The following is a 20,903-nucleotide window of genomic DNA, read 5'->3' as shown; positions in this document are numbered from 1 at the left end:
TTTCTGCCATAAGGGTGGTGTCATCTGCATATCTGAGGTGATTGATATTTCTCCCAGCAATATTGATTCCAGCTTGTGTTTCTTCCAGCCCAGCATTTCTCATGATGTACTCTGCATAGAAGTTAAATAAGCAGGGTGACCATATACAGTCTTGACGTACTCCTTTTCCTATTTGGAACCAGTCTGTTGTTCCATGTCCAGTTCTAACTGTTGCTTCCTGACCTGCATATAGGTTTCTCAAGAGGCAGGTCAGGTGGTCTGGTATTCCCATCTCTTTCAGAATTTTCCACAGTTTATTGTGATCCACACAGTCAAAGGCTTTGGCATACTCAATAAAGCAGAAATAGATGTTTTTCTGGAACTCTTTTGCTTTTTCATTGACCCAACGGATATTGGCAATTTGATCTCTGGTTCTTCTGCCTTTTCTAAAACCAGCTTGAACATCAGGAAGTTCACGGTTCACATACTGCTGAAGCCTGGCTTGGAGAATTTTGAGCATTACTTTACTAGTGTATGAGATGAGTGCAATTGTGCAGTCGTTTAAGCATTCTTTGGCATTGCCTTTCTTTGGGATTGGAATGAAAACTGACCTTTTCCAGTCCTGTGGCCACTGCTGTGTTTTCCAAATTTGCTGGCATATTGAGTGCAGCACTTTCACAGCATCATCTTCCAGGATTTGAAATAGCTCAACTGGAATTCCATCACCTTGACTAGCTTTGTTCATAGTGATGCTTCCTAAGTCCCACTTGACTTCACGTTCCAGGATGTCTGGCTCTAGGTCAGTGATCACACCATCATGATTATCTGGGTCGTGAAGATCTTTTTTGTACAGTTCTTCTATGTATTCTTGCCACCTCTTCTTAATATCTTCTGCTTCTGTTAGGTCCATACCATTTCTGTCCTTTATTGAGCCCATCTTTGCATGAAATGTTCCCTTGGTATCTCTAATTTTCTTGAAGAGATCTCTAGTCTTTCCCATTCTGTTGTTTTCCTCTGTTTCTTTGCATTGATCGCTGAGGAAGGCTTTGTTATCTCTCCTTGCTATTCTTTGGAACTCTGCATTCAAATGGAAATATATTTCCTTTTCTCCTTTGCTTTTCCCTTCTCCTCTTTTCAGAGCTATTTACAAGGCCTCCTCAGCCAGCCATTTTTCTTTTTTGCATTTCTTTTCCATGAGGATGGTCTTGATCCCTGTCTCCTGTACAATGTCACAAACCTCCTCCATAGTTCATCAGGCACTCTGTCTATCAGATCTAGTCCCTTAAATCTATTTCTTACTTCCACTGTATAATCATAAGGGATTTTATTTAGGTCATACCTGAATGGTTTAGTGGTTTTCCCTACTTTCTTCAATTTAAGTCTGAATTTGGCAATAAGGAGTTCATGATCTGAGCCACAGTCAGCTCCTGGTCTTGTTTTTGTTGACTGTATAGAGCTTCTCCATCTTTTTTTTTTTTCTTTTTTTTCAGTGTTACAGCTCTATTTTATTTAGAAGATAGCAGGAGAGTGAGAGAGAGAGAGAGAAAGAGAGAGAAGAGAGAGAGAGAAAAGAGCGCACGCACGCGGGAGAGAGAGTCCGAGAGAAAGCGCTTTGGCTCCTCCTTTTATGTTTTTTCCTCCACCTGGGCCTGCCCTATGCAAATTGGGCTTAGCCAGGAGTGCTGTTTGTTCTGTTTGTTCTGCCTGAAGTCTTCACTCTGGTCCTCGGACCTTCCTTGTCTTTTAGCCACTGCCATCTTGGACTCCTTTTCCCTATTCTACCTACCTAACATTCCCCCCTCAAGAGATGGGAGGCCCAATTCTTTGGGAACAGGGGCGTCGAGGTCTTTCTGGCTACTTCCTGCTGAACTGGGGTGGCAAGGGGTATTGGGCCTCCCCCTCTTGTTTGTCTAAATCCTCAGAGTCCTTATAGCGGTGTCCAAGGGTATGTGATATTTTTTGTGGTCAGCTGTAGTTTTATATCTTTGTTGAACTGGCACTGCATGTTGTAGCTGGTTGACCTTAACTGGAGGTCTTCTGGAATCTGAGACTGGGCCACGTGAGCTTTCTGCTGAGTTCGGTTTTCGTTGTCCCAGTTTCCAGCACGATGGGCCTTCCCCCGCGCTGGGTTTCTTCACCTTCCACTTCTAGCACGGGAGCTTCGCTGAGTTGGGCTCCTATTGTGCTTGGCCTCTTCCACGTAGAGGTTGTTTCAGCCAGGTTAAACCCGAGCCACGGCACCATAAATGTCACGTGAGTGTATGTTCCTCGGTTCTTTGTCTCGTCACAACAAAGATTTGGAGCAACAGACATTAAAGCCCTCGGCATGTCACAGCTCTCGGGTCTTGGACAAACCGTGCTACAGCTCTTAGGCAAATCAGTGTTACAGCTCTATTTTATTTAGAAGATAGCAGGAGAGTGAGAGAGAGAGAGAGAGAGAGAGAGAAGAGCATACGCACGCGGGAGAGAGAGTCCCGAGCTTCTCCATCTTTGGCTGCAAAGAATATAATCAATCTGATTTTGGTGTTGACCATCTGATGATATCCATGTGTAGAGTCTTCTCTTGTGTTGTTGGAAGAGAGTGTTTGCTATGACCAGTGCGTTCTCTTGGCAAAACTCTATTAGCCTTTGCCCTGCTTCATTCTGTACTCCAAGGCCAAATTTGCCTGTTACTCCAGGTGTTTCCAGAGGAGGCAATGGCACCCCACTCCAGTACTTTTGCCTGGAAAATCCCGTGGACAGAGGAGCCTGGTAGGCTGCAGTCCATGGGGTCGATAGAGTCGGACACAACTGAGCGACTTCACTTTCACTTTTCACTTTCATGCATTGGAGAAGGAAATGGCAACCCACTCCAGTGTCCTTGCCTGGAGAATCCCAGGGATGGCGGAGCCTGGTGGGCTGCTGTCTGTGGGGTCACACAGAGTCGGACACGACTAAAGCAACTTAGCAGCAACAGCAGCAGCCAGGTGTTTCTTGACTTCCTACTTTTGAATTCCAGTCCCCTGTAATGAAAAGGACTTCTTTTTGGGGTGTTAGTTCTAAAAGGTCTTGTAGGTCTTCATAGAACCGTTCAACTTCAGCTACTTCAGCTTTACTGGTTGGGGCATAGGCTTGGATTACTGTGATGTTGAATGGTTTGCCTTGGAAACAAACAGAGATCATTCTGTTGTTTTTGAGATTGCATACAAGTACTGCATTTCAGACTCTTTTGTTGACCATGATGGCTACTTCATTTCTTCTAAGGGATTCCTGCCCACAGTAGTAGATATGATGGTCATCTGAGTTAAATTCACCCATTCCAGTCCATTTTAGTTCGCTGATTCCTAGAATGTCAACATTCACTCTTGCCATCTCCTGTTTGACCACTTCCAATTTGCCTTGATTCATGGACATGACATTCCAGGTTCCTATGCAATATTGCTCTTTACAGCATTGGACCTTGCTTCTATCACCAGTCACACCCACAGCTGGGTATTGTTTTTGCTTTGGCTCCATCCCTTCATTCTTTCTGGCATTATTTCTCCACTGATCTCCAGTAGCATATTGGGCACCTACCAACCCGGGGAGTTCCCCTTTCAGTATCCTATCATTTTGCCTTTTCATACTGTTCAAAATGTGAAATGACAGAATGTGGTCCACTGGAGAAGGGAATGGCAAACCACTTCAGTATTCTTGCCGTGAGAACCCCATGAACAGTATGAATGGTATGAAATGTACCACTTAGCTGACTAAGATTTCTGGCTCCTGGATAAGTAACTTTATCAGCCATAGAAAACAGCCTGTGGCTGCTATCACTCCTTTCCCTGCCTAAATGGTCTCTCAGAAAACTAATCCTAATGGAGTTGGAAAAATGAAGATTAAAGCTAAATTGAGAGATTCCCTGGCCAAATATCTCCTGTTTCCTTGGGAAGAACAAGGTTCTTATTTTTTGATTTGGAATCTAGTCAGCCTCACGGTACTCTGTCCACAACAACCAAATAAAACAATTATTGCAGCCAGCATCTCAGCAGCATATGGCACCTTTTCTTCTTTAAAGCAAATGGGATAGGAAGACATAGATCTGTAGATCTGAAAGTCAAAGAAGCTGTACTTGTTTCAAACTTCAGTTTTGAAATCATGCTATATGCCTAAACAAACATACAGCTTCCCTGCCTTTTATTAGAAAATTAAACCAACGTCTGACTCCAGACGACATTTGGGACTGGAGGGAGTGGGTGCTGCTGGGTCCCTAGAGGTCCCCAATGGCTTGATCTCTATGCACCTCTCCCCAAGGCCATTCGCACCCTCATATTGTAACAGGAGTACAGTGATACCACCATGAACCTCATGGCATATAGATGCCTAGATGCCCTCAGAAGCATGTGGGGAGCCTGCTCCTCTGAGATGTGATCCAGGTCAGGTGAGAGCTGGGTCAGCACACAGGTAGCAACTCCATCCTTCTGGATGCCTTGGATCCACAGGTGATCTGGAAGCCCCTATTCCCTAAATGTATCAGTTACCTCACCCCACCCCTGAAGATGCATTATATAAACCCCCAAGATACAATGGCTTAAAATAATAGTCACTTATTCTTACTGATCTTCCTTAGTTCAGCTGATCTAACTGGGTTTGGCTGGACTGACTTGGCTCTTCTCCACATTTTTCTCGTCTTGCCCTTGGGACCATCAGGCTCGTCCAGGCATGTTCTTCTACAGTGATGGCAAAGGCACAAGAACACAAGCAAAAACTCACCAGGTTTCTCAAGGTCTAGGATTGAAACTGGCACATTGAAACCCAGCACATCTGCCACCTCAGTTATTTTATTATGGGAAAATACACATAACATACAATTTACAATTTTAACCATTTTTAAGTGTACAATTCAGTGGCATTAATTACATTCCTACTGTTGCACAACCTCACACTATCCATCTCCAGAACTTATTCATCATCTTAAATGGAAATCCAAACCATCAAATAATAATACTCCATTGCCTCCTTCCTCCAGCCCCTGGTAATTACTATTCACTTTCTGTTTCTACAAATTTGGCTACTCTAGGTATCTCATATAAGGGGAGTCATACAATATTTATCCTATGTTGTCTGACTTCCTGTACTTAATGTTTTCAAGTTTAATCCATGTTGTCACATGTATCAGAATTTTATTCCCTTTTAAGGCTGAATAATATTCATCATATATATTTATCACATTTGCCTATCCAACCATCTGTTGATGGCCCTCTGAGTCGTTTTCACCATTTGGCTATCATGAATAATGCTGCCGTGGACATTGGTGTACAAATATCTATTCAAGTCCTGCTTTCAAATCTTTTGGATATATAGCCAGAAGTAGAATAGTTCAGTTCAGTTGCTCAGTCGTGTCTGACTCTTTGCAACCCCATGAACCGCAGCACGCCAGGCCTCCCTGTCCATCACCAACTGCCAGTCTACCCAAAAGGGTCCATTGAGTCGGTGATGCCATCCAACCATCTCATCCTCTGTCGTCCCCTTCTCCTCCTGCCCCCAATCCCTCCCAGCATCAGAGTCTTTTCAAATGAGTCAACTCTCCACATCAGGTGGCCAAAGTATTGGAGTTTCAGCCTCAACATCAGTCCTTCCAATGAACACCCAGGGCTGATCTCCTTTAGGATGGACTGGTTGGATGTCCTTGCAGTCCAAGGGACTCTCAAGAGTCTTCTCCAACACCACAGTTCAAAAGCATCAATTCTTCGGCACTCAGCTTTCTTTATAGTCCAATTCTCACATCCATACATGACTACTGGAAAAACCATAGCCTTGACTAGACAGACCTTTGTTGACAAAGTAATGTCTCTGCTTTTTAATACGCTATCTAGGTTGGTCATAACTTTCCCTCCAAGGAGTAAATGTCTTTTAATTTCATGGCTGCAGTCATCATCTGCAGTGATTTTGGAGCCCAAAAAAATAAAGTCAGTCACTGTTTCCACTGTTTACCCATCTATTTGCCATGAAGTGATGGGACCAGATGCTGTGATCTTAGTTTTCTGAATGTTGAGCTTTTTTTTGTTTAATATAAATTTATTTATTTTAATTGGAGGTTAATTACTTTACAATATTGTATTGATTTTTCCATACATCAACATGAATTTGCCATGGTTGTACACGTGTTCCCCATCTTGAACCCCACTCCTACCTCCTTCCTCATACCATCCCTCTGGGTCATCCCAGTGCATGGTGAGCTTTAAGCCAACTTTTTCATTCTCCTCTTTCACTTACATCAAGAGCCTCTTTAGTTCTTCTTTACTTTCTGCCATAAGGGTGGTGTCATCTGCATATCTGAGGTTATTGATATTTCTCCTGGCAATCTTGATTCCAGCTTGTGCTTCTTCCAGCCCAGCGTTTCTCATGATGAACTCTGCAGAGAAGTTAAATAAGCAGGGTAACAATATAAAGCCTTGACGTACTCCTTTTCCTATTGGGAACCAGTCTGTTGTTCCATGTCCAGTTCTAACTGTTGCTTCCTGACCTGCATACAGATTTCTCAAGAGGCAGATCAGGTGGTCTGGTATTCCCATCTCTTTCAGAATTTTCCACAGTTTATTGTGATCCACAGTCAAAGGCTTTGGCATACTCAATAAAGCAGAAATAGATGTTCTTCTGGAACTCTCTTGCTTTTTCCATGATCCAGAAGATGTTGGCAATTTGATCTCTGGTTCCTCTGCCTTTTCTAAAACCAGTTTGAACAGCTGGAAGTTCATGGTTCACATATTGCCGAAGCCTGGCTTGGAGAATTTTGAACATTACTTTACTAGCGTGTGAGATGAGTAGAGAAGTAGAATAACTGCTGAGTAATTCTAATTTTTTTTTAGGAGTTTTGATACTGTTTTCCACAGTGGCTGCACCATTTTACATTTCCACCAGCAAAACATAAGCATTATAATTTTCCCACATCTTCATCAATTCTAGTTAATGTTTTTTTCTCATTTTTAAATAATAGCCATCCTAATGGTCATAACAGAGAAGGCAATGGCACCGTACTCCAGTACTCTTGCCTGGAAAATCCCATGGATGGAGGAGCCTGGTAGGCTATAGTCCATGGGGTCGCTAAGAGTCGGACACGACTGAGCGACTTCACTTTCACTTTTCACTTTCATGCATTGGAGAAGGAAATGGCAACCCACTCCAGTGTTCTTGCCTGGAGAATCCCAGGGACAGGTGGGCTTCCATCTATGGGGTTGCACAGAGTCGGACACGACTGAAGCAACTTAGCAGCAATGGTCATAAACTGGTATCTCATTGTGGTTTTGATTTGTGTTTCTATAGCAATTAATGATGCTGAGCATCTTTTCACATACTTAGTAACATTTGCCTATCTTTGAAAAATGTCTATTCAAGTGTTTTGCTCATTTTTAAATTTGGTTAGTGGTTTTTGTTGAGTTGTAGGAATTCTTTCTGTATCTTTATGTATTAATCTCTTATCAGATCTGATTTGTAAGTATTTTCTCCATTTGTGTGAGTCACATTTTCACCCTCTTGTATCCCTTCATTCATTTATGTTTTTCTTTATTTTAGCAATGTTTTGTAATTTTCAGTATACAGGTCTTTTGCCTACTTGGTTTAGTTTATTCTTAAGTATTTTATTGTTTTTGATAGTCATATAAATGGAATTGTTTTCTTTTTAAATGCTATTTATTATTTTGGCTGCTCTGCATCTTTGTAGCTGCACATGGGCTTTCTCTAGGTTATGGCAAGCAGGAGCTACTCTCTAGAGTACTCTAGTACTCTCTAGCTGCTCTCTACTCTCTAGTTGCAGCGTGCAGCCTCCTCATTGTGGTTTCTCTTGTTGCAGAGCATGTGCTCTAGGAGCATGGGCTCAGTTTAGTTGTGTTGCAGGGTATTAGTTGCCCTGCAGCCCATGGAATCCTCTCAGACCAGGGATTGAACCTGTGTCCCCTGCATTGGCAGGCATATTCTTAACCACTGAACCACCAGGGAAATCCTGGAACTGTCTTAATTTCCTTTTCAGATTTTTCATTTCTAGTGTTTGTTAGTAGCCATTTTATCAGCCAGGGTAGTCACATGGCCAAAACTAAAGTCAGGAGGAAGGGAAGTATAGTCCACCCATCATGGGAGGGCCCTGCAAAATTACACTGCAGAGTGAGTCCACATAGGGAGGAGTGGAAAACGGTCCTGCAATGATATTCCAGGCTGAACTTCTGAGGGTCAATTTTAGCATTGTTTTTCCAGGGCCCTTCTGCAGAAGCAGTCTGTTGCTGCTACTTCAACCTACACAACCACAGTGAAAATGTAAAAAGGCAAGGGAATAAAGGGAGTAAGCAGACAAGGAAAGGAGGTATCAAAGTGCCTAAGTACTGAGTTGGCCAAACACTCAGACAAACTTTTTGGCCAACCAAATAAATTGTTGGTGCCCCGCCAGACAAGTAGTAGGTATAGAGGAAAGAACAGAAGGCAATGAGTCAGAGAGAAGGTCTGGCTTTGATCTTGGAATGGTCTCTTAACATTACTTAACATCTCTGGGCCTCTGGCAGTAAGCTAGATCATCTCTTTAAAGACCGTTTCTGTGTTAACGCTGCCATCTTATAAAAATCCTAACAGTGCTGCCCCCAGAACACAGCACAAGTCAACGTTAGGAGATCCATTCTCCATACAGATCCATAAGCACACACATCCATGCAGATGACCATCTGTATGTCTCACTGATCCCATCTTCTGCCTACATCTCAGCTTTATTGGTGTGCTTTTTTGCATCCCATACCAGTTGAGAGCTCCTTGAAGAAGAGAAGATAGTCATTACTTACTTAACTGTCCCCAGAACACTATGCACCAAATACATATTTTTGAAGTGAACTGTGCAGTCCATAGGGTCGCAAAGAGCCGGACACAACTGAGCGATTGAACTGAACTGAGTAAAAAACCTCTAGTATCTTTATTTTGAATGATTTATCTTGCATTCTGAAATTTTCAAATAATTTTTCTCTGGAAGCTAAATTTCTGGAGTCACAACAGCAAATTCAGCAAGTACAAATTTAGAGGTAATGAGTTTCTCTCACAGTTGCAGTTTATTTTACTAATTTTATGCTGCTAAATAGACACCATATCTCAGTTTAATATTTCAGAATTTTAATGTAACAAAATAAGTTAAATGACTATGTAATAAGTATGACAATGTACATGTCCAGTGCAGGCTTAGCTGTCAGAAGAGCTGTCAAAAGACCAAAGTTCTTGACTTACAGAGAAATGAGATCAGTGTTTAAAATTGTTTTTCTAGTCTCTGTTGAAAATTTGGGGCATGAAAATCACATAAAGCATAAAATGGAGGCAGACACTGGACAGTTACCAATTAAAGTTTGATTCTTAATTATCACTATTTAATACATGGGTTTTTTCCCCCAAAACATTACATTTGAAGAAGTGACTTCTTTCAGTATAAGAGCCTGTTATACAAAGTGAAATAAGTGAAAAAGAGAAAGACAAATATTGTATATTAACACATGTACAGAATCTAGAAAGATGGTGCTCATGAACCTTTTTGCAGGGCAGCAGTGGAGATGCAGACATAGAAAACAGACTTGTGGACACAGTGAGGGAAGGAGAGGGTGGGATGAATGGAGAGAGGAGCATTGAAACATATTACCATGTGTAAAACATTTGCTCTGTGACACAGGGAGCTCAACCCAGTGCTCTGTGACAACCTAAAGGGGTGGGAGATGGGAGTGGGCTCAGGAGAGAGGGGACATATGCATACCTGTGGCTGATTTATGGCAGAGGCCAACACAATATTGAAAAGCAATCATACAATTTTTAAAAATGGCACAGGAACTAATTAATCTGTGAAATCACATTCAATGAGCAAATCTTAATTGCTTCATTTTTTTTTAATTATGACAGGGACATAGCTTAAAATAGGTACTTCATGTTCCCTAGGATTTTTTCCTTGAGTTGAATGAATAGTCACTTTCCCAGTATCCCAGAGAACAGAAATATCTCCTATTTGCTTGGGAATGTCATAGGGAAGCAACACTGAATGTATGGCCTCAAAATCCATGGACATAGTCAAGCAGCTCATCAGGAATGTGTCCTTTTTGGCTGTATCCATGGCTTACCTCTCTTCTCCTCTCCTTCTAGGCTGCCCTGTCAAAGGCGACCCTACTCCCAATATTACCTGGTTCCACGGTGACCAGCCAGTGGCCAATGTCACAGGACTGATGTATCATATCTTGGCAGCTGGACAGATTCTCCAGGTTGCAAATCTTAGCGGTGGATCTCACGGGGACTTCAGCTGCCTTGCTCAGAATGAGGCAGGAATGCTCGTGCAGAAGGCCTTTTTAGTGATCCAAGGTAAGAAACCCTTCAGGACCTGGGTGCCAGGCTTGCTTCTTGAAAAAGAGAGTCTACTTGGGAATCTAATTCTCTAGCAGAACAAAGTGATTTCTGATCCCCAGTGGTTCTTTAGAGTGTGAAAATGGAAACCCAACCATGTTGCCATACCATGAGGCTCTCTTCAGAAAAGCCACTTGTCTGCATCTCAGCAGAACCTGGAAAAGTCAGTGCTACTTTCATAGATGTGCCCTTCTGCTCATCATGTCACTGCTGCTCAGGACCAAGGAGATCCACATAGGAGAGCAGATGTCTCCTTTATGCTGGCCTAACCACTAAAGAACACACACACTTGCCTGTTAGGGAAATACAAGTTTTCTCTGTTGGGTTGGTTTAAAATTTCCTCTTGATGTGAACCATGTGGTTGCTGTCCCCTGCCTTGGAGAGTCGGGGCTGGCACCAGGACTGGTGAGTCATGCAGAAGTCTTCAGCTACAGTCACATGTCGAGTGCTTGCCTGGTCCCTGCCCTGTGGTCTGTCCGTGAGCAGACTGAGGAGTCTGCGTGGCTCACACGTTCACCTGCCAGGCACACGGGTGGGTCCGAGAGCCTTTGGATGGGGCCTGCGTTCGCTGCCCCAAGAAAGGTAGCAAATGAGCCCAGCAGAGTGGGAAAGGAGCCCAAACTGGCCTTGTTATAGAAACTAAGTGAGGCCTTTGAGTTTTCCATAGGCTGGTTCTACTCTTATAAGGAAAGCAAAATTCTACTGCACGTATCCTAAAATGGAGGCTTCCGTGGGAAGGGACAGAGTTCGTTCCAGAATAGCACATAAGGATGGAGATTTTTCTGAGTCCGTAGGTTTTCCCCTGAAACACCCTCCACCACCATTTGGCCTTCCAGATAGGAAAGTCAGTGTTGCGTTTTCTTGTCAGCCAGCCAGTCTCTGCTGAAAACCAGAAGGCAGTGTCCATCTGCAAGTTTTGTAAAACACAACTGTACAAATAAGCACTCAAAATTTACCAGCCCACAGTTATTTTTAACAGTTCTCCTACCAGTGAGTCCCAGACCCCCCAATAGAAAATCCAAAGAAATGGCCTTTCTGACTGATGTCATAGTCTCCATAAGTGAATATTCTTTTAATAGGCTGTTTTTCTGTAACATATACAAAGTCCAGCTCCAATATGGACTTTTAAATATCATTGTTGAGTACCTCTTGTATTTTTATATCTCTTTGTTGAAAAATAAAGTCACCTTCTGGTAAATCAACAGGGGGAATAAAAGTACTTGAGGAAGTAGGTTTTAAAATAGGAGAGCTACAGCCACTGATGAAGTTCTAGGTGCCAGGTCCCGGGCTAGACCCAGCACTTCACGCATGCTCAGTTGCTTCAGTCGTGTCCAACACTTTGCGACCCCATGGACTGTAGCCCACCAGATTCCTCTGTCCATGGGATTCTCCAAGCAAGAACGGAGTGGGTTGCCATGCCCTCCTTCAGAGGATCTGAACTCACATCCCTTATGTCTCCTGCATTGGCAGGCGGGTTTTTACCATTGGCACCATCTGGGAAGCCCAGGGCTAGGCCCTGTACTTTCTTTATATCCTGTTCTCCAGTAGCATGATGAGATAAGGGAACGGTACTCACTTTATGGATGAGCCAGCTCAGGCCCTTGGAGACCATGTGACTTGCCCAGATCTGTTGGGAATGGAGCCCACTGAGGGGCACTTTTTTTTAGTCACTAAGTGATGTATCCAACTCTTTGCAACCCCATGGATGTAGCCCATCAGGCTCCTCTCTCCATGGGATTTCCCAGGCAAGAATCTTAGAGTGGGTTGCCATTTCCTTCTTCAGGAGATCTTCCTGACCCAGGGATCACACCTGCATCTCATACACTGGCAGGTGGATTCTTTACCACTGCATCACAGGAAGCATCACGGGGCACAGCCTCATTCATAACAGCACCTCATGCCCTCCCTGCTCCGCCCAGCTCAGAAGGAACATTGATGAGCATAAGCATTGATGCCACCTTCTTTTCACCTCTGGTTCTCCTCCTGTGACAGATTACTGGTGGTCTGTGGACAGACCGGTGACCTGCTCGGCCTCCTGTGGCAACAGGGGTGTTCAGCAGCCCCGCCTGCGGTGTCTCCTAAACAACATGGAGGTGGATCCCACTCACTGCGCGGGGAAGGTGCGCCCTGCTGTGCAGCCTATCCCCTGCAACCGGAGAGACTGCCCTTCCCGGTGAGTCCACCAGCCCCTCCCCAGGATGGGCCTGGACTTGCAGCCAGGCTCATGGCCAGCCCTTGTTAAGTCCTATGAGAGCAAGAGACACTGAGTGCCAGCGAGGGAGCCTGATGGCCAAGGAGCCACACTCTCTGTCAGCCCGGCCCACCAGACTCCCCACTGCACAGAAGACATCCCCCAGGACAAGCTTCCTTTCTCAGTTGTTTGTCCCCTCACCACTCAGTCAGCTAAAGCTGCCTGGGCTTCCCAAGGGCCTGAAAAGGTCGGTTTAGGGGCTGGGAATATCCCAGGCCCTGGCAAAAGAGAGTTCTCATCCTGCAGCAAGAAGGCTGGTTTTAAGAGGGAAAAAAAACACGTTGTGGTTGAAGTGCTTAGGGGATAGTGATCACCAGTCTATACCCCAACAACCCCTCCCCTTTCTTATAACTATATGCCTTTGCTCATCAGTACTCCATTTTAGCTGAGGAAATATCCTCTCTTCTACAAAGGCTTACCTCTTGTTAAAGTTGAAATAAATTTTCATTTCCCATAGTTGCTTCAACTTTGGGTTTACAGTTGACCCTTGAGCTAAACAAAGATTAGGGACAATGACCTTGAGCAGTCAAAAATCCATGCATAACTGTATAGTTGCTGCTCCAACTGTAGATGGTGTAGTACTCTAATAGATATTTAGTGAAAGAAATCTGAGTACAAGTGGACCCGTGTGGTTCATACCTGGTGTTGTTCGGGGGCCAACTGTACATTCTCTGCACTTGGGTTCCTTATATAACCCAGAACAATAGCCACAGTCTCTGCCTCTTCCATCTTCCTTGAGCTTAGAGCAGCCATGAGTCCCACTGAGCAGTGCCCTTCCCCCTCACCATGTCAGGCAGCAGCTAAAGGAATAATGGATGGGCTTGGAGTTGGCATCCACATGGTGCCCTAAGCCTGGGGAGACTTGGCAGAGCCCTGAAACACCCCTTTACTGCCTGTCTGTGGGACGTTCACCCACTCCTTAGGCAACCACTTTGTGTTCTGCCAGCTGAGTCATAAGGAGCAGCTGAAACCAGGAGAGCCTCAGTGAAATATGAAACACACTCATTAATATCAGCAGTTTGACTTGCTGACGGGAAGGTTTCCACGGGAATGATTAATGTCCTTTTATACCCTTCCTGAACTGTAACATAGCCTGTACCTCTCCTTTCTTAAAGCCCCCACCCCAGCTCCTGAAAAATTGCTGAAATGTATATTTGGAAATAAAAGTTGATTGAAAGGCAGGCCTGACATTCATCAGGGATACGAGAGGCTGGAAGACTGCCTTTGCCAAGCTGTGTGAAACGAAGAAGAGGTCATGGACATGCCAGGGACATTTTGATTTGCTGTGGCGATAGAGTCAATCAGCCTCATTTACTTCTGCAGATGAAATAATGGCCGGGTCTGCTTGGGTTTCAGCACCCTCAGGGGCTTTAACACGCCTTCGGCCTGCTTCCTAAGTGGCTCTGCTCCTGTGGGTTAGAAATCTGCACACAGTCATGTCTCTCCAAGATGAACAGAGCAGGGAAGTTCCACCAAACTAAATAAGTCACAGATCCAGGTTCAGGAGCAATGTGCTCCCTGTTCCTACTACTTACCTCTCCTGAGAGCCAGATGTGGCACCATCGGACTAGAAAGTGGCCACAGGCTCATCTCTGACTGGTTTTCCCACCAAGCTTCCTGGGCATGTCAGCCCCCTCCTCTGCACACAAACAGGTGTGGCCCCAGTTGTCTTTTTGAATCGCACTGTGAAGTCACGCTTTGACCCAGGTAGCTGTGTCAGCCACTTCATTTAGATCATTCCCCTCCGCCTGCCGCCCAAAGCAATAAAATCAAAAAATGTTTTTTCTAGGTTGAATGAAATGGCTGGAAAGAACCAAATCTTTTCCACAAACTACACCTCCTTCCCCTCCTCTTTGAGAATTAGCACAGGGTAACATCCAAAAAGAACCCCTCCATATCTGTATACAGTCCAAGGATTTCAGAGTGTTTCCCAACTTATAGCTTGGCTTTATGAGGAAAGCTATTTGTCACAGTCCTGGTCAGTCTCACTTCTGAGGATCTAAATTGCAGCTGGAACCTAACATCCTGAGAATAACTACTGTCACCACATAAACCACCCTCTGAGAGGTGTAAGACCTATGGACTGTGACTCATGGAGGTGGGAAATTGCTCCAGAAAGCTGGAAGGAACTTCGTAGGCTTCTGGGGGATTAAACAAATCAAATGAGACGTGGGTTAAGGCGAGGTAGGAAAAACAGTGAGTACGAGCAGACAAAACTTGGCTTACCTGAGACCCAGACTGCCTCTGGGGTCAGAAGGTAACCCAGGTTTGGATCTGATCTTCCCTGGGAAACAGGCCCTTCTCTGCCCCGCACTGAATGCCTTTAGGAAGAATCAGAACTGGTATAACTGGTTAAAGGACTGCCTCCCCTGAGGGTTTTATCTGCAAGCGCACAGCTTTGGGGGCCAATATTAAGATAAAGCGACTGATCTTTCACAGTGTGCCTTTTTAATCAATTTCCAAAGGGTATTTATTTCCTGTAGCAAATTACACACAAACACAGTGGCTTAAAATGATAGATTTTTATTCTCTTCTAATTATGGAGGCCAGAAGTCCAGAATCAAGATGTCGGCAGGGCTGCACACCCCCTCCAAAGACTCCAGGAGAGAATCAGTTCCTGGGTCCCTGTAGCTTCTGGAGGCTCCAGGCGTCCCTTGTGGTCACAGCACTCCAACCTCTGCCTTTGTGGTCACACTGTCCCCTCCTTTTCCATGTCAGATCTCCCTCTGCCTTTCTCTTACAAGAACGTGATGGTATTTAATGCCTAACCAGATAATGCAGGACAAGCTCATCTCAAGATCTTTATATCTGTAAACACTCTTTGTCCAAATAAGGTAACATTCACAGGTTCCAGGGATGATTTCATGTAGATATCTGGGAGGGGTGGGGGTGGCATTTTTAGCTTACCACCCCAGGTATATTCTGTGAAAAGAGACGTGGCCCCGCAATTAGCTGCTGTGTGGTAAGAACAGGAGGATGCTGTGGGGCTCCTTTTCTGAGAGTATATGGCATTGTTCCTCTGCTCAAGGCTTGATCCTTTGCACTAATCCTTCTTCCTCTTCCCAGGTGGATGGTGACCTCCTGGTCTGCCTGTACCCGGAGCTGTGGGGGAGGCGTCCAGACCCGCCGGGTGACCTGCCAGAAGCTGAAAGCCTCAGGGATCTCCACTCCTGTGCCCAGTGACATGTGCACGCAGCTTGCCAAGCGGCCAGTCGACACCCAGGCCTGTAACCAGCAGTTGTGTGTGGAGTGGGCCTTCTCCAGCTGGAGCCAGGTAAGACAGCTTTGTTTTCTTAGTTGATTTGCGGAGTTTCTAGTATATTGCAGAGTGATTCAGTTGTGCCTATATATTCTTTTTCCGACTCTTTTCTATTATGGGTTATTGCAAAATATTGAGTAGATTACCCTGTGCTATACAATAGGTCCTTGATTATCTATTATATATACACTAATCTGTATCTTTTGATTCCAACTATATCCCGACCCCCTCTTTCCCCTTTGGTTCAGTTCAGTTCAGTCACTCAGTCGTGTCCCACTCTTTGCGACCCCATGAATCACAGCACGCCAGGCCTCCCTGTCCATCATCAACTCCCAGAGTTCACTCAGACTCACGTCCATCGAGTCAGTGATGCCATCCAGCCATCTCATCCTCTGTCGTCCCCTTCTCCTCCTGCTCCCAATCCCTCCCAGCATCAGAGTCTTTTCCAATGAGTCAACTCTTCACATGAGGTGGCCAAAGTACTGGAGTTTCAGCTTTAGCATCATTCCTTCCAAAGAAATCCCAGGGCTGATCTCCTTTAGAATGGAGTGGTTGGATCTCCTTGCATGCTAGTAAAGTAATGCTCAAAAATCCCTCTTTGGTAACCATAAGTTTATTTTTCAGGTCTTATGAGTCTGTTTCTGTTTTGTAAATAAGTTCATTTGCATCATTTTTTAGATTCCACATATAAGTGATATCATATGACATTTGTCTTTCTCTTTTTGACTTCACTAAGTATGATAATCTCTAGTTGCATTCATGTTGCTGCAAATGGCATTATTTTGTTCTTTTTATGGCTGAGTAGTATTCCTTTGCATATACATACCACACCTCCTCTACCCATTCATCTATAATGGATATTTAGATTATCTCCATGCGTGGCTATTCTAAAGAGTGCTGCTATAAACCTAGGGGTGCATGTACTTTGCGGGTCTTTTTAATTAACTTTTGTTGGAGTATATTAGATTTACAGTGTTGTGCCGCTTTCTGCTATACAGGAAAGCGAATCAGCTACACATATACATACACCCTTTCTTTCTTAGTCTTTTCCCTTATAGGCCATTACATGATTTTGAGTAGAGTCCCTATGCCATAAGTACATTCCTATTAGTTATCTGTTGGTGTTTTATATATAGGAGTGTATATATGTCAATCCCAACTCTCTATCTATCCTTCTCCCCCTTTTCCCCTTGGTTGCCACAAGTTTGTTCTCTACATCTGTGACTCCATTTCTGGTCTACAAACAAGTTTATCTGTACCATTCTTTAAAATTCCACAAATAAGCAATATAATATATGTCTTTTTCTGTCTGACTTACTTCACTCAGTATGAAAATCTCTAGATCCATCCATGTCATGCAAATGGCACTATTTCATTCTTCTTTATAGCTGAGCACTATTCCACTGTATATATGTGCAACATCTTCTTCGTCCATTCATCTGCTGATGGACATTTAGGTTGCTTCCGTGTCCTGGTTATTGTAAACAGTGTTGCACTGAACATTGGGGTGCCTGTGTCTTTCTGAATTATGGTTTTCTCCAGATATGTACCTAGGAATGGGATTTCTAGATCATATAGTAATCCTATTTTTAGTTTTCTGAAGAACCTCTGTACTACTTTCCATAGTGACTGCAAGCACGGTTCCCTTTTCTCCACACCCTCTCCAGCATTTCTTACTTGTAGATTTTTTCATGGTGGCCATTCTGACTAGTGTGAGGTGGTACCTCATTGTAGTTTTGATTTGCATTTCTCTTATATTTAGTGATATTGAGCATCTTTTCATGTATTTTCATTGGCAATCTATGTTTCTTTAGAGAAATGTCTATTTGGGTCTTCTGCCAATCTTTGGATTGAGTTGTTTGTGTTTTGTTATTGTATGAGCTGTTTGTATATTTTGGAGATTAATCCCTTATCGGTTGCATTATTTGCAAATATTTTCTCCCATTCTGTAGGTATCTTTTCATTTTGTTTATAATTTCTTTTGCTGTGTAAAAGCTTGTAAGTTTGATTAGGTCCCATTTGTTTATTTTTCTTTCTATTTCTAGTGCCTTGAGAGTAAGAAAACATTTGTACAATTTATATCAGAGAATGTTTTGCCTGCATTCTCTTCTAGGAGTTTTATGGTTTCATGTCTTATAAGTCTTCAGGGCTTCCCTGGTGGCTCAGCCATGCTTGCTCCTTGGAAGAAAAGCTATGACCAACCTAGAAAGTGTATTAAAAAGCAGAGACATTACTTTGCCAACAAAGGTCCATCTAGTCAAAGCTATGGTTTTTCCAGTAGTCATGTATGGATGTGAGAGTTGGACTATAAAGAAAGCTGAGTGCCAAAGAAATGATGCTTTTGAACTGTGGTGTTGGAGAAGACTCTTGGTGGAGAGTCACTTGAACTGCAAGGAGATCCAACCAGTCAATCCTAAAGGAAATCAGTCCTGAATATTCATTGGAAGGACTGATGCTAAAGCAGAAACTCCAATACTTTGGCCACCTGATGTGAAGAACTGACTCATTGGAAAAGACCCTGATGCTGTGAAAGATTGAAGGCAGGAGGAGAAGGGGATGACAGAAGATGAGACAGTTGGATGGCATCACCAATGTGATGGACGTGAGTTTGAGTAAGTTCTGGGAGTTGGTGATGGACAGGGAAGCCTGGAGTGCTGTAGTCTGTGGGGTTGCAAAGAGTTGGACATGACTGAGCCACTGAACTGGTAGCTCAGACAGTAAAGCATCTGCATGCAATGTAGGAGATCTGGGCTCAACCCCTGGGTCAGGAAGATCCCCTGGAGAAGGAAATGGCAACTCACTCCAGTACTCTTGCCTGGAAAAATCCCATGGACAGAGGAGCCTGGTAGGCTACAGTCCATGGAGTCGCAAGGAGTCAGACACAACTGAGTGACTTCACAAGCCATTTTGAATTTATTTTTTGTATAATGAGGGCGTGTGTTCTAACTTCACTGATTTACATGTAGCTGTCCAACTTTCCCAATACCACTTGCTGAAGAAACTATCTTTTTCTCATTGTATATTCTTGGATTCTTTGTTGAAGATTAATTGACCATAGGTGTGTGGGTTTATTTCTGGGCTCTCTATTCTATTCCATTGATCTATATGTCTATTTTAATGCCAATACCAGGCTGTTTTGATTACTGTAGCTTTGTAATATTCTCTGAAGTCTGGAAGGGTTATGCCTCCTGCTTTGTACTTTTTCTTCAGGATTGCTTTGGCAATTCTAGGTCTTTGACAGTCCCATATAAATTTTAGGATTATCTGTTCTAGTTCTGTGAAAAATACTATGAGTTATTTGATATAGATCTCATTAAATCTGTAGATTGCTTTGGGTAGTATGCCATTTTAACAATATTAATTCTTCCAATCCAAGAGCATGGGTTATCTTTCCATTTCTTTGAATCATCTTCAGTTTACTTTATTAATGTTTTATAGGTCTCAGGATATAAGTCTTTCACATCCTTGGTGAAGTTTATTCCTAAATACTTTATTTGGAGGTTGTGATTTTAAAAGGTACTGTTTTACATTCCCTTTCTGATATTTTGTTGTTGGTATAAAGAAATACAACATTTTCTGTATGTTAATCTTGTATCCTGCTACCTTGCTGAATTTATTTATCAGTTCTAATAGCTTTTGTGTAGAGTCGTTTGTAGATAATTTGTGTAGATACTTTTCTGTATACAGTATCATATCATGTGCATATAAAGACAATTTTACTTCTTCTCTTCCAATCTGGATACTTTTTATTTCTCTTTCTCATCTGACGGCTATGATTAGGACTTCTAGTACTATGTTGAATAGAAGAGGTGAGTGAGCATCCTTTGTTCCAGATTTTAGTGGGAAGTCTTTCAACTTTTTACCACTGTTATATTGGCTGTAGATCTGTCATGAATAGCTTGTATTATCTTGAGATATGTTCCGTCTGTACTCAACTGTGGTGAGATTTATCATGAACGGATGTTGAATTTTGTCAGATGCCTTTTCTGCACCTACTGAGATGATATGCGTGTCTGTTGTCTTTTGCTTGCGTTGTGTATCACACTGATTGGTTTGTGTATGCTGAACTATCCTGTGAACTTGGGATGAATCCCACTTGGTCATGGTGCATGATATTTTTAATGTGTTGTTGGATTCGGTTTGCTAATATTTTGTTGAGAATTTTTGCATCTATATTCATCAGATATTGGCCTGTAATTTTCTTTTTTGGTGGTGTCTTTGCTGGACACTGGTCTTAAAGAAATTTCTCCAGTGATTCTAAGTCAGTTGTTCAGGAATGGGATCTAAGCATGGACATATTTTAGAAGCCACCGAAGTGATTCTGCTGTGAAGTCCATTGTTCCAAACCAGTAAGAGTTGAAGTCTCGCTGGTACCAGCAACTCCTTTCTTAATTCTTTGCTGGAGGTTAACCAAAAAAGTCCCAGGTTAGCTCAGCAGAGCAGAAATGGGGGCTCAGCTGGTTGAGGGAGAAGTCACATTGACTCTCCACTTGAAGAGGAAATTTTATGTTTAATTATAGCTTAGAAAGAAAGACCCACACAAATAGTGACACGCACCAGGCCATGAGAGATGCGGCCCAGGGCTGCGGGTGCTCACAGCGGCTTCACCACTGTCAGCATTTTGGGGCAGGTGAGCCAGAGGACAAGTCAGGAACTCCCATTTGTAATTAGAGCCTAGGTTTTCCCCAGCGCAGGTAGATAGGGCCTCTGTTTAGACAAAGTGTAGTTGTCCTACTCATCTGACCCCTTCTATGTTTTAGAATGTTGTTAGCAGCCCCGCCCCCTCCCCCAACAAAAGTCTGGTGTGCCACTGGAAGGAAATGATATAATTGTATATGCTCTGTTTCTCCTCAAGTCTGTGTTCAAAATGTCTCCTCCTGGAGACATTGCTTTTGTTGTTTGGTCACTCAGTCACGTCCGATTCTTTTGTGACCTCATGGATTGTAGCCCGCTGGGCTCCTCTGTTCATGGGATTTCCCAGGCAAGAATTCTGGAGCAGATTGCCATTTCATTCACCAGGAGGACTTCCCGACCTAGGGATTCAACCCATGTCTC

The 20,903-nt window shown here is 43.4% G+C and overlaps 1 protein-coding gene across 3 annotated transcripts in view; it reads left to right on the top strand.

Moving 5' to 3' along the window:
• Window positions 1–20,903, top strand: part of ADAMTSL1 (ADAMTS like 1) — a 1,134,169-nt gene that overhangs the window by 1,077,557 nt on the left and 35,709 nt on the right. For all 3 annotated transcript variants that reach the window (XM_059889384.1, XM_024996068.2, XM_015472431.3), the window contains 3 exons: window positions 10,084–10,296; window positions 12,331–12,511; window positions 15,656–15,863. In XM_059889384.1, coding sequence (XP_059745367.1) covers window positions 10,084–10,296; window positions 12,331–12,511; window positions 15,656–15,863 — 602 coding nt within the window. The remainder of the gene's footprint in view (window positions 1–10,083; window positions 10,297–12,330; window positions 12,512–15,655; window positions 15,864–20,903) is intronic.

Source organism: Bos taurus, chromosome 8, assembly GCF_002263795.3.
Source record: "Bos taurus isolate L1 Dominette 01449 registration number 42190680 breed Hereford chromosome 8, ARS-UCD2.0, whole genome shotgun sequence".
Taxonomy (NCBI): Eukaryota; Metazoa; Chordata; class Mammalia; order Artiodactyla; family Bovidae; genus Bos; species Bos taurus.
The sequence above is the reverse complement of the archived record's forward strand: the minus strand, read 5'-3'. Positions and strand labels throughout refer to the sequence as shown.